Raw genomic sequence first — 14,639 nt, forward strand, 5'->3', positions numbered from 1 at the left:
CCCCTCTTCTGCCGCCCCCCCCCCCCCCCGCGGCCACTACCTAGGAAAATATGGCACAGTTTTGTGGTGCCAGCCACTGGGCCAGGCCCCACTTCCATGATAGAGAACCGTCAAGGACCTGCAGGGGGGGGGGGAGAATTTCCCCCATATCCCTCTCCCCACATTATTTCCCCTTTCCTTCCTCCTGGCAATCCCCATATCGTCTTCCCTTTCCCTGTCTCCTTCTCTCCCTCTCAGCCACTCACCAACCTGTCTTTTACCTACCTCCCATCTTCAGCTATATTTATTATTTATTTACTTCATTTATACCCTACCTTTCTCCACAGTGGGGATCAAAGCAGCTTACATCATTCTCCTCTCCTCTTTTTTATTCTCACAACAACCCTGTGAGGTAGGTTACGCTGAAAGCATGTAACGGACATCAGCTAGTGAGCTTCCGTGGCAGACTGGTGATTTAAACCTGCATCTCCCAAACTGTACTCTGTTTTGTTACACCACAGTGGCTTTAATAGGGTGGCTGCTATTGAACAGTAGCAAGCAGCCAGGCCAAGGTAAATCATGCTGTCAGATGCTACCAGGTTACCCAGTAGCTGCTGCCAGGCCTGGCCCTGATGAGTCCTCACTCACTGGCCAAAACAGCCTTGAAAAGGGTCCTGCTCCCCCCTTTGCCTTTTAATGGCAAAAAAGCCTAGAATTCTGTGGTTGCATAGTAACTGCCAATGAGGACTTCATTTTTTAAAGCTAATATTATTCCTTGTATAATTTGGGGGTTTTTATCCCCTCCCCCCCCCATATTCTTTTTTAGGTTTCTGATTTTTCTGCAAGCCTGGGGCATTTTTGTATAAAGATCTGATTGTATCACGTGCACAATCACATGGAACTGCCTTATAATGAATCAGACCCTTGGTCAATCAAAGCCAACATTGTCTTTGACTGGCAGCAGCTCTCCAGCGTCTCAAGCAGAGGTCTTTCACATCAACTACTGCCAGATCTTGTAACTCGAGATGTCGTGGACTGAACCTGGGACCTTCTGCATTCCAAGCAGAAGGGCTTTATGCAACAAACCCCAAATAAAATAAAATATTAGCAGTCACCAATATACATATACTCATGCTTCTGCACAAACCCAACAGTAAAAGAATAACTTTTTCCTCAATTATATAGCCTTGAGGAGATTATATACATAGACATTGAACAGAATGTACGATTCTTATTTACTTGCTGTCAAATCTCAACTGATTTATGATAATCCTGTAGGGTTTTCAAAGTAAGAGATCTTCAAAGATCATTTGCCATTGCCTGTCTCTGTGTAACAACCCTGGTATAGTTTGGTGGTCTCCCTTCCAAATACTGACCAAGGGCTAATGCTGCTTAGATCAGGCTGAACTAGGCTAGGGCACTATCCTTAATAATAACACCACTGATAACAGCTGCATGTCAACAAGTTGATATATGTCCTACTTGCTTGACCAGTTTTAGATTTTAGAAATACAGTTTTTAGGCAGTACTATATGGTCATTATGCTTCTGAGAGATATATTACTAGAATAAAGGCTCTGTTTTCTATTCAGTGTGCCCTTACTATGCATTCAAGTCTGTTTAGCTAATAAATCTCCTCTTGAACCTCTGGTGCAGAGTAAGAACATAAGAGAAACCGATGGTGGATCAGGCCAATGGCCCATCCAGTCCAATACTCTGTGTCACAGTGGCCAAAAATAACAGGTGCCATCAGGAGGTCCACCAGTGGGGCCAGGACACTAGAAGCCCTCCCACTGTTGCCCCCCCCAAGCACCAAGAATACAGAGCATCATTTGCCCCAGACCAAGAGTTCCTATCTATACCTTGTGGCTAATAGCCACTGATGGACTTCTGCTCCATATGTTTATCCAATTCCCTCTTGAAGCTGCCCATGCTTGTAGCCACCACCACCTCATGTGGCAGTGAATTACATGTATTAATCATTCTTCGGGTGAAGAAGTATTTCCTTTTATCCATTCTAACCGGACTGCTCAGCAATTTCATTGAGTGCCCACAAGTTCTTGTACTGTGAGAAAGGGAGAAAAGTACTTCTTTCTCTACCTGCCCTGTGCCATGCATAATCTTGTAAACCTCGATCATGTCACTCCTCAGTTGTCGTTTCTCCAAGCTAAAGAGCCCCAAGCGCGTTAACTTTTCTTCATAGGGAAAGTGTTTCAACCCTTTTATCATTCTAGTTGCCCTTTTCTGCACTTTTTTCAATGCTATAATATCCTGGTGGCCAGAATTGCACATAGTATTCCAAATGAGGTTGCACCATCAATTTATACAGGGGCATTATGATACTGGATTATTTGTTTTCAATTCCCTTCCAGCATAGTGTTGGCCTTTTTTACTGCAGTCACACACTGTCTTGGCATTTTCAGTGAGTTACCAACTACGACTCCAAGATCTCTCTCTTTGTCAGTCTCCGCCAGTTTGGATCCCATCAACGTGTATTTATAGTTAGGACTTTTGGCTCCAATGTGCATTGCTTTGCACTTGGCCACATTGAACCCCATTTACCATATTGATGTCCACTTGCCCAACCTCGACAGATCCCTTTGGAGTGCCTCACCACCCTGAACAATTCCGTGTCATTAAGTAAAAGTATCAAGGTTATATACACTCTGCCCACTGTGGTTGGGCAAGACTGAAACTAGGCACCACCTACACCAATTAACATGCTTACCACATAGGCACAGAACCTATTAACAAATGAATGAGTAAAACAACAGAAGATATGCAGTGTAACTCTAAACAGTTACACCCTCCAAGGACATTAAATTCAAGGGCATAACTTTGTTTAGGATTACACTGACAACCTACCAAAACTCAGAAATAATTGTTGGGAGACCCCTGTTGAACTTAATCCAGTGGAATACCAAGTAATTTTCTTTACCTGTTTACAAAGTAAAGCCCTGAATTTAAGAGAAAAAGCAAATGTATTAACAAGTCAATGTGTTAAGAAGGGTGTAACTCTACTTCAAATTGCAGTGATTAAAAGTGTTTCTACCTTGTGCTCTGAAAATGGCTTTTGTGTGTAACCAAAAAATGAGCAGAAAGGGGGAGGCCTCATAACAAAAACATGAGGACATAAGAAGAGCCCTTCTGGATTAGACCAGTGGTCTATCTTGTACAGCATCCTGTTTTACACAGTGGCTTTGACTCTCTAAAGCTTATACCCACAAAATCTTGTCAGTTTCTAAGGTTCTACTGGACTTGAATGTAGTGGCCAGGAGGAAGACCAACAACAGGGCATAGAAAACAAGGCCTTCTCCTGATGTTGCCTCCTGGCACTGGTATTCAGAATTTTACTGCCTTGGAATTCCATTAGTCACCATGGCTAGTAGCCACTGACAAACCTATCCTCCATGAATCTATCTAACCCCATTTTAAGGCTGTGCCTGTGGCCATTACTATATTCGCTGACAGGAAAGTGAACATTTTACTGCCATATTTTATTAACTGCATGCCCTCAAGTTCTAGTATTTCTGGGAGACAGACAGACTTAGCAAACGGCTGTCTTCCACTGATTTTCTTAATAACTTATCATAACCTTGAAAACAGCAATTACAAAAGGGTTCTTTCATATATTTTCAGCTTCTTAAACAAAATAGTGCCTAACTTCCTACTGCAGGACTTTCTCACAAACAGCCGGTACAGACACTTCAATCCAATGGAGGTGTTTTTTCCCAGTTTACAATTACAGCCTTTTTGAGCAACCATCCAAATAACACCTGAGAAAAGAAGCTCTGATAATCCTTCAAGGTCCAAATGTTAAGCAGTACCCTCTCGAACTCAAACCTCAAGTTCACAAAACCATAGGATTCTCTCCCCCCCCCCCGCCCCCGGGTTGGGGGCCCCCCCCCCCCGCCCCCCGGTTGGGGTGGACAGACATATCTCGCAAATTTCGCCACTCACCATACTGCACCAACCGCCGCTTCCACCACCGCCGCCGCCTCCTCGCGGACTCTCCCCACACCCAACACATAAATCTTTCCCGCGCGAGCCAAGCCGCACAGGAAGTTCGGTGGGGAAGGGGGCTGTGAGAAAGGAAAACACTCCGGGAGGCTCAGAATTCCTCTCCCCTAACAGCACCAGTTTCTGCTGCCCGGGCTCACGCCTCCTGAGCCTGCAGAGGTCACACCAGGACCCCACTAGACAAGGACCCGGCAATGTTTCGAGGAATATGCCTGAAAAAGAAATACACTTACATTTCCTACTCGTATTGAACGACCGCCTTAGTCCCATGACGGCTCCGTTAGTACTTCGATACTCGGAGTTTCCGAGACAAAAAGGAGATAATTTTTCTCAAAAGAAGCCATTCTTTAGGCTTCACTCGTAACAGGCACAGATCGAACAGCCAGAAACTCGAGGAGTTCTGCGCGCGGGCGACACCACTGGTGGAGACGTTGTCACGTGATACGGGAGGTCAGTACATAGATCGCTCTTGTGATCCTCCTAGAAGAGTCAGGGGTGAACTAAGGACATACAGCTTTTTAGGTCCCCTGCAGTCTGTAGTAGTCGGAAAGACTCTCAAAGTGATCTATAAAGGTTAACAAGACAAGAAGAAATCAAATGGAACCCTATTAAAGGAGAGGGTCATTTACGCATGCGCTGACTGTTGGCAACCAGTGGCTTGCTATATTCACGTTGACTGTCGCGCGTGCGCGCTATCCAGTAGTCTACTGAAGTTGCATGAACCCGTAAATTTTGGCTAGTATGTCTTGTGCCGCTAGAGCAAAAACGTCAGGGATGTGCGCGCGTGTGTTTCTGTGCGCGAGCCTTTGGAATCTCGCGTGAATCAGAAGATGGTGGAGGCGGGCCTGGATCAGAGTAGGATTTTTCTGTGTGCTGAGGAGGAGGAGGAGGAAGGTCATTTTCGGTGGTTCCTGCGAGACGTGTGTTCTCACCTACACAGAAGCCTCAGAATAAATTTCTATCCTTTCCGAACTCAACTGATTAAGACAGTAAATTATTTCACGTGCCCTTCTGGTTGTTAAGTCACTGAAATGTCTCAACAAAAAAGCATTCCAGACTTGTGATATTTGTTTCTTTAATATTTTTTTTAATCCTGCCTTTTCTCAAGGAGTACAGGTGGTGTAGGTAGGTTCTTCCTTTTGCAGTTCTTCCCCGTGTGGTAGGTGAGACTTGTCATCCACCGAGCAGAGTGGGAATTTGAAACTGGGACAGTGTCCACACTCCATGCCACTTTGGAGTTCTTTGATTTGTTGGATTTAATTGCACCTTCTTCATAGATTTATGGTCGTTTTATGGCTGTTCAGAGGTGACTCTGCAGTCACTACAGTGTTGCCCTGAGGTATTTGGATGTGGTTTTGAGCTGCACTTTTTCCTCCCAGTTGAGAAAATGTGGAGCAAATGCTAGATGCAGAATCACCCTGGGTCTCCCACCTGTAACACTTCCAAAGCACCAGACTGAAAGCCGAGAGTAAATAAGTACTTTTGCTTCAAAATAACTACCCATTGCTTTGGAGCAGGAGAAATTTGGCAGAGTAGGTTATTTAAATAGTGCAGATTACATTTGTGCTTATTGAAATGAAAGGGATTTAATGCTGTTAACTCAGGCAGGGCTGTATCTTAGCATTTATATAGTAATTTTTTTCAAGACACTTGATATAAAACATCAAAATAATCTCTAACAGCTTTAGAAGGCAGGTGATTATAATTATTGAATACACATTGGTGCATCCATATCACTTTATTCAAACTGCAATCCTAATGTGCCTATGGTCATGTCACCAGCTTTCACTGTGAAAAAGGAATAAACATTATTGAGTTCTGTAAGCTAAAAGAACTGTAAGTAGTGACTGAGATCAGACAGTGGATTGATTTTGATTTGTTTTGCTTTTAGTAAGTTAGCCTGTCTCCGTCAAAGCTTACTCTTCTCACCCCCCCCCCCCCCCCAAAAGATTTTGAGATGAGACTTTGGGACTTAATTGTTGATTAATGTAATGCATTTATTGCCATTCAAGCACCGAAGTGAGGTGTGTTTTTTTAGTTCATCATATGTATTTTCTTACATTTTATTCATTAAATGACAGACTGTGTTAAAACACAAGCCAAGTGTCAATTTTCCTCATGCTTACAAATCATGGTAAAGAGAGATCACATATATATGTTAAATATGATAAAATCAAAAAATGTTGACATTAACCCATAATTGCATTGGATATTTCTATCCCATTATTCCTCCAAGAACTTTAAGGTAGTCTGCAAGGAAGTATCTCATTTTAGGCTAGGAGTAGGTTAAAACAGTAGCCATTCCTCTTTCAGTAAAATGTATGAATATGGGGATAGTGACTAAAATCCAAGATGATACCCCAAAGCCTCCTTGAGTAGAGGTCACATTTTAAAGTACCCCCAACATCATAGGCCTTGTATGGTTGCAAGGTGCAGCAGGGCCAATGTTTGAAATTAACATGCAATTTAAAGGCTGGTTCAGGAGGGAGTACTGAAGTCCTGATATGCCCTGGTCAAAGGGTTTGTTTTATAGCTTTTAAGTTCATCAACTTCCAAACTGTAGTTAAAGACCAGGGCTTTTGGAATGATAACACCTCACAATTCAGGAACTTCTGGACACTCTTATTGAACCTTGGCTCTGGCAATTCTGGCCATTGTCAGAAGAAATGAGTCACATGTGCCCACCCACGTAGTTCAGTCATCCCAGCCAGGCTGTCAAGAACTTTGGTTCCCTCAAAATGGAGTCTGCTTTAAAAGTTTGGTTTGAGTCTGGCTGCGGCCTGCTCTTGTTAAAAATGTTGTCTTTAAGTCTCCTTAGTTCACACACTCAGCACCTGCAAGATAAGATGTTCTCTTGCGGCCTTGGCTCATTACCATCCCAAAGCAATTAAGCCCTGTGGGAAGGCCTGGTGTTGTGAAACTGCAGATCACATCATCTGCTCTCCTGACATGACCAGAGATCGATCAGAAACCAATGATATCACCCTTTCATTGATTGGCCTCCTTGTATCTGTAATACATTGCTTGAACCCTGATTGGTACTCAGGCCTAGTAACTGGTCTGGGGTTCAGTCAGTAAATGAGTTACCTTAACGCCTATTCAGGGGACATGATGGAGTTGCATGTGAAGCTGACATGTAACTCTGCCTTGCTCACCTTTCGGCCATCTTGGAAGCCAACCAGCCCAGCTTCTGGACTCTGGAGACGGAGTACACTTAAACCCAGAACTGAATGGCTAAAAACTTGGTTTTTTGAACCAAGGTTCTGTGTGTTTAGCTAGTGTGTTAATCTTTAGCTTTCTTGTTTTATTCCCCACAATATTATCCTAAGTAATTTGCACTTTTTATTAATATTCTCTGCACTTAAATAAACATATATTTTATTCACCAACTCTGCCTCCACTGCTGCAATAAGTTATCTGGTGCCTAAGACTGTCAGTAACTACCTCTAGAATAACCTGTGGGTGTTCTGCTGTGAGCCAACCTCGCAGGGAGGATTCCCAAGTTGAGCCTGGTAAGGTCTAGAGTCTGTCGTTTGGCTCTGGGCTGGAGGGACATAAAAGGACTGGTGGTAGCACTACCTGGTTGAAGGTAAAACATGTGCCTGTAACCCCTTTGTAATTGTAGCTAGCCAGCCTCTTGGCGAAGAGAACTCCTAGCCCGGGTTGGGCAGGTAGAGGGGCTCTCTTTGACACAGGCTCACTCCTCCCCCATTATATCACCTAGATGTATCCCAGAGAAGTATTTCTCAGAAATAACATTTGAATTTTCCAATGACAACTCAAATTCTGACATCACCCCTAATAACAGTGTGAATCCTAATATTTCTCCAATCACAGAACAGATTCTTCCGTTTCTCCTGGGAGAGATCATCAACTTGTCCCTTTCATCAGGGATCTTCCCAGCGGGGTTAAAGGAGGCAGTGGTCCATCTACTCTTGAAGAAACCAACATTGGACCCTGAGGTCCTGACCAACTATCACCCAGTTTCTAATCTTCCATTTCTGGGCAAGGTAGTTGAGAGAGTGGCGGCTGAACAACTCCAGACCTTCCTGGATGATGCATCTATCCTTGATCCATTCCAGTCTAGTTTTCACCCTGGCCATGGGACAGAGACTGTGCTAGTCACCCTCACAGATGACCTCTGGAGGCACCTGGATCAGGGCAGGGTGGCACTGCTGTTGCTTTTTGATTGGACAGCAGCGTTTGACATGGTTGATTACGATCGTCTGACCCACTGCCTTACCGATATAGGAGTTCGGGGGGTTGCCTTAAAGTGGTTTTCCTCCTTTCTCTGTGATCGGGGATAGAGGGTGGTGCTTGGTGAGAGAGTCTCCCTGCGATATCCCCTTGAATGTGGGGTGCTGCAGGGGGTGATTCTCTCACCAATGTTGTTCAATATCTACATGCACCCCCTCGCCCAGCTGGCCTGGGGGGTTGGGCTGGGCTGCCACCAGTATGCAGATGACACCCAGTTCTATCTGTTGATGGATGGCTGTCTGGATTCCACCGCAGAGAATCTAACCAGGGCATTGGAGGCCATGGCTGGATGGTTACAGCAGAGCCAGTTGAAACATAATCCAACAAAGATGGAGGTCCTGTACCTGAGCTGTGGGGAGTCGAATCGGGAATCAGACTACCCACCCCGGATGGTGCAGCACTTGTGCCGTCCCAGAAGGTGAGGAGCCTGGAGGTGGTCCTAGATGCCTCACTTTCTATGGAGGCCCAGGTCACTGCAGTGGCCAGATCTGCCTTTGGCAGATCCAGCAGCTGGCTCTCTACCGGCTGACTGTGTCGCCTGTGTGGGCGCACATTTGACTGGTACTATGCCAACTGCACTGGCTACCAATTGAGTACCAGATCCATTTTAAGGTATTGATGTTAACCTTTAAAGTCCTGCACTGCCTGGGACCGACACAGGTGAGGGACCACCCTGTGTGGGCGCACATTTGACTGGTACTATGCCAACTGCACTGGCTACCAATTGAGTACCAGATCCATTTTAAGGTATTGATGTTAACCTTTAAAGTCCTGCACGGCCTGGGACCGACACAGGTGAGGGACCACCGCTCCCGATATGTGCCCCAGAGAGCTTTGCGCTCTGCGAAAAGATCTGCTGGTGATCCCTGGCCCAAGGGGCACCCACTTAGCCTTGACCAGGGCCAGGGCATTTTCTGTCCTGGCCCCGGCCTGGTGGAACATGAACATGCTCCCGTCTGAGATGAGGGCTCTGTGGGATGAGTTACCATTCCACAGGGCCTGCAAAACGGAGCCTTTGGAGCCAATAAAATCTCAGCCAATAAAATCTCAGCCTCCTCTGCTGAAACCAAAGCTACCATCTCACGTGGCCCAGGTTAAAAAGTTCAAGAGACCAATGGTGCCAGCTGGAAACCTCTGTATGAGGACAATTAGTATACTCTGTTTTAATTTATATTGTTTTAAATTGTCTTAATTGTTCTACCTAGAGCCCCTACTCTCTGTCTCTAGATCATTGAAATAGACAGCATACTCTACCCAGTTCAGCGGACAGAGGATAGGTAAACTCCTTCCCTCTGTTCATTCTTCTTGTAAAACTTCTTTTCCCTTCTTTAAATCCCTCTTTCCCCCACTCCTCCTAGTGGTCATCCTCTGCCACAGAATTCTCTCTCAGTCTTGGCTCTCTTACTTTCCCTTTTCTCATGCAGCTTTTCATATGCATGTTCACAATTGCACTGTTCTTACACATGAGTACCTTTTCAATTCCCTTACCCCTGTGTTTCCCCAAATAAACTCTAAACCTTGTTTTTGGAAAGAACTGGTGGTTTCATGGTTACTGGTAGCACATTAGATGCACTCTGTGATTGCTTGTACATTATCCAGGTAGATTCAGGTGGGTAGCCGTATTGATCTGAAGCAGCAGAACAAAGGTTGAGTCCAGTGGCACCTTTAAGACCAACGAAGTTTAATTCAAGAGTGTTTGCACACAAAAGCATATACCTTGAATTAAACTTTATTGGTCTTAAAGGTGCCACTGAACTCAAACTTTACTATCCGGGTAAAGATCCTGAAATCACATGTTCTGTTCCCCTAATTGGTGAGTGTGTCAGTTTTCCAAGCTTGCCAGGCTGTGGAAGCAGGAAGAGATTTTCCCCAACACTTGAGTTCTGTTCCACCAAATTAGCTGCGGGCAAATGTCCTGCATCCAAGTTGGAGAGTCCACACATGTCTACGAATACACTTGAAAGGGAGCACATATGGTAACACTGTTCCTATATATCTGGCTTGATTTTAGTGTTGCTGTTCAATAAATGTGTGGACTGTTCTACAGTTGTGTTTGAGTGGGATTCAATAGATTAAGCTCAGTTCCCACCACCTACTTGTTCCTAACTTGAAATATTTTCAGCATGGAGCTAATGTCAGAAGGGGGCAGTCTGAGTGGGGCACAGAATGCTCTTGGCAAGGGGGAGGGGAAAGGTCTCCATGTTACACACTCCCCCACATTGCTGATCTGTTGGTCTGATCTGGTCTGATAAGTCATGCAGCTTGCGGGGGGGGGGGAAGGGGCAAGTCAATGGACGGACAGACCACTAAGGTTGCTGGGGTGAATGGAAGTGTAAAGTGGTGGATGGTGCATGGAGGTCCCCAGTGAAAGCAGTGAACAGCCAATCAGCATGAGGAGGCTATCCCTCCTGATAATGTTTGACAGTAAAACCTCAGCTGTGCCTGGGAATCTAGCTGGACTGGCTCAGGCTTCTCCCTATGTGGTAATCAAATGTGGCAGGCAGGCAGGCATGCTTGGTTATGCTATCACTGTGCCTTTCCACAGGGCCATGCCTGTCTCTGCTGCAGTCTTGAACACCCTGCTCCATTTGACTGGTTTGGTGGCATGCCTGATTCCTTATGTCGTGACTTGTTCCTGTGTGCCCTGTTGGGTGAATGGTCAGCAAACTGCTCCAAAGTGTGTGAGGTCTGTGTTCTATTCCAGCCCCTGTCTCCTGTTTTGCTGCTGCCTTCTGGCCAACATCCCTTGCTGGAATGAAATCCCTCCCTCTTGTTTGCTGCACATGTACCTTTTCTTAATGATGGGACCGACTTTGTTGAAGTTCCCGAGAAGCACCTTTGTTCCATTTGCCTGACAAAGGGATGGTGCACACTGGTCAACCTCTGAATCCTTGAACGGGAAGGGTCTCGAGTGTTCTGTCATGGTTGCCTGTGCACTCCCTGCTATGTGACAGTTCTACTGATTGGAAGAGTCGTGTTTTCTTCCCTTTGTGCCTTCTTGCCTTAAGAGAACTCACCTGCGGACAGGGAGTCAGCCATGTTTGCAGAGGTCCTTGGACTATGTTTACTGCAGGACTCCTGCCGTTCAAACTACAAATGCTTCTTCCAGTGGTGGTGTCTAAGTTACCTTTGTTGCTTCCTTTGTGTATGGGTGGTGCCTGCCTGATATCAGGAGGTAGTGGTCACATTGTCACATGTCTGTTGGCTTTGTATGGGTGCTGTGACTGGTGCATAGTGGGGTTGCTATTGACTCTGCTGTATAATTATGCTGGCTGTGGCTTGCTGGGTGGTGTCTCTGCCAGTTATTTTCCCTCTGCAGGACAGCTATATGATCCCAGTACATCACTATTCATGTCTTAGGATGGGGCTGTAAAACAGTCCAGAAATATAGCACATAGCATATAAAGTTTTATACCCTTTAATACTAGAGATAATAGCAGGTGATTAAATGTGAGTTTGCCCCTGCAGAGTGAGCATGGAAAAGAGTTTATGTAAGTGCACAGACACATGACTCCTGCAGGTCACGGAGGTCAGAAACAGAATTTGAAAACCAGTCCATTGTTTCACTGGGAGCTAGGATAATGGACAAAATAACTACAGTGTGTTTTAATGGTAGGGAACAAGTTAACAACCTGACAGCAGTGCTCTTCAAAAACCTTAACAAAAATGTCATCAGCCTAGTCTGGGTCTTGAGTTCCTGAGGAAATCAGCAAACACATATTTCTTGAATGTTTCCCCCTTAGCTCTGAAGTTTATTATAGTTGGCGTTACAGATGGATGATTGCTGGCTACCCATGTCATAGCTAACTCCTCTTCCTCAGCCCTGAAGGTTTGACCCTGGTACTGGATATTGACAATATTTGTGAAAAAATGAGCTAGAGACAGTGCTTGTCCCATTCATTTTTTTAATGCTTGTAATTTAATTCTGTCATTGTTCTCTTTTTAAGTAGTCACTCAGATCCTTCCAAATGTGTACAATTTCATGTCATCCGCAAATTTAGCCACTTCACTGCTTACTCCCAACTCCAAATCATTAATAAACAAGTCAAAAAGCATTGGACCCAGTACTGATCCCTGCGGTACCCCTCTGAGAAAATTGCCTATTTATTTGTTTCTTATTAATTAGCCAGTTTTTGATCCACAAAAGGACTTGTCCTTTTATCCCATGACTATTGAGCTTACTTAGGAGCTTTTGATGAGGAACTTTATCAAAAGCTTTCTGGAAGTCAAAGTAAACAACATCTATTGGGTGCCCCTTGTCCATATGTGAAGCAATATTAAAATAAAATATTAAAAATACAGCTAGCCCTCTCCCAGACAAGACCTCAACCCCCACCTTCTTTCGTCCTCCTACCTGAGTATGATCTATTTAGTGTAGCACTGCTGTCAGCCATTGTGGTCAAAATCGCCCCCCGGCAGCAGTTGTGGTTAGGCTTCAAAGACACAGGTGTATATCCGCTAACTAGCTTATAATGCAAAAGAGATGAAAGGGGGCACAGAAAAGGAGAAAATATCTCATAACAGGAAAAAAGTGAGTGTAAAGAAAAAGTTTCCACAGTTTATGCTCTGCTTCCCCCTCCCTTGTATGCTCTGTTTGTGTGACGTGTAACCTGTAACTGGTATAAATGCTTTGTTACTGCGTAGCTCAGGGTTCGGCCATTTCAGAGCACCCTGCAGTGCAGGTCAAACCTGACGTCAATAAAAAGTTGTTCTCTTGGTAAAACTGGTGTGATCTCAGTTACTGGTAAACCTGGCCCTTTTCCTGTGCTTCATTTTCTGGTTCCCTAACCGGGAAGAGGAGGGGAGACTCCAGTGAAAGTTCAGGCTGTTGGGGCCCCTCCTAGGGCATGGCTCGTCAGAGAGCCAAGCAGCCTGTGATTGATTTCAGACAGACGCCACTTCCAACTTTGGAAGGTCGGTCTTCTCTCCATTCCGTTGTGACTCTCTGCCGTCGCTGCTCACCTTGAGAACCCAGGTTCAAGATGACAAGTCCAGGGAAGACTTCGGAGTCGATGGACAGGTCAGTATAGTTACTTTCTGAGGAATCTGAGGAACCCCTCCAAGAGGAGGGAAGAGAGAAACTGATCACTTCTCTTTCTGTGGAATCTGGGTTAGTTCCCTGTCAGGCAGGGTGGGAAATGTGTTGAATGGATGTGATGTATGCGTGAGAAGGTACTCTCCCGTAATAGGAGGTATCCAACCTGATTGTAGACCCTTGAATATGTCCGTGTTCTGCCAACACGAGTTCGGCAGGCCACTTAAGAGGGGAAGCGTCTGTGGATAAGGAATCTCTTTGTGTTTCTGGAGTTGCAGACCCCTTACTGCACTCCTTTCTCAACCCTTCCTTCTGTTTCCAGTTGTCAGTCTACTGTTTTGTTATGGGTGGGAGTCAGGCAAAGCCCACTACACCCCTTCAGTTCATGTTAAATAATTTTAAGGATATTTTCAATGGTGACTATACGGGACTATAAGGAAGCCATCAAACCATTTTCTTTAACCTCCTGCTCTGCAGCTGAGTTTTCCCCAGGGTTGCCAATCTCCAGGTGGGACCTGGATATCTCCCACTGTTACAATTGATCTCCAGATGACAAAGATCAGTTCCCCTGGAGAAAATGGCTGCTTTGGAGGGTAGACCCTATGACATTATACCCTGCTGAGTCCTTCCCCTACCCAAACACCACCCTCCACAGGATCCACCCCCAATATCTTTAGGTATTTCCCTACTGAGAGCTGGCAACCCTACTTTCCCCTCAGTGCCTGTTGCTAGGCAACCAAGCTTGGTTCTATCAGTAAAAGGTGGGAGGCGGAAGCCCTTTCCATGCCTTTTTTGGCCTTTGGGAAAAAACTCATTGGGGCCAGTCCTGCCTAGGATTGCCAGCTCCAGGTTGGGAAATTCCTGGAGATTTTGTGGTGGAGTCTGTGGAAGCCAGAGTTTAGGGAGGGGAGAGGCCTCAGCTTAACAGAAGGCCATAGAGGCCACCCTCCAAAGCAGTTATTTTCTCCAGGGGGAGAGAGAGATCTGTTGTCTGGAGTTCGGTTGTGAAACCAGGCAATACCACAGCCAGTGTGATGTAACAGCATTTCAGAGCAGGGTCTACCAGACCCAGGTTCTTGCTGTGAAAGCTGAGTGGGTGATTTTGGACCACTCACAGACTTTCAGCCTAGCCTACCTCACAGGATTGTTGTGCAGATCAAAAGGGGAGAGGAAAATGATGTAAGCTGCTTTGGCCCCCACTGTGGAGAAAGACTGTACTTTTCCTCCTGGGGAACCATTGTTGCCAATCTCCAGGTGAGGGCTGGAGATCACTCAGAATTACAACTGCTCTCCAGATGGCAGAGATCAGTTCCCCTTGGAAAAATAGTGGACTCTGTGTCATTATACTC

The 14,639-nt window shown here is 45.4% G+C and overlaps 1 protein-coding gene across 1 annotated transcript in view; it reads right to left on the bottom strand.

The window, feature by feature from the left end:
• TMEM161B (transmembrane protein 161B) overlaps positions 1 to 4,118 on the bottom strand; it is a 34,916-nt gene extending 30,798 nt beyond the window's left edge. Inside the window, exon 1 of the mRNA XM_015418715.1 lies at positions 3,939 to 4,118. Coding sequence (XP_015274201.1) covers positions 3,939 to 3,941 — 3 coding nt within the window. The 5' untranslated portion in view covers positions 3,942 to 4,118. The remainder of the gene's footprint in view (positions 1 to 3,938) is intronic.
• Positions 4,119 to 14,639: the final 10,521 nt, after the last annotated feature.

The sequence above is a fragment of the Gekko japonicus genome, unplaced genomic scaffold (assembly GCF_001447785.1).
Source record: "Gekko japonicus isolate JY-2015 unplaced genomic scaffold, Gekko_japonicus_V1.1 scaffold788, whole genome shotgun sequence".
Lineage (NCBI taxonomy): Eukaryota > Metazoa > Chordata > Lepidosauria > Squamata > Gekkonidae > Gekko > Gekko japonicus.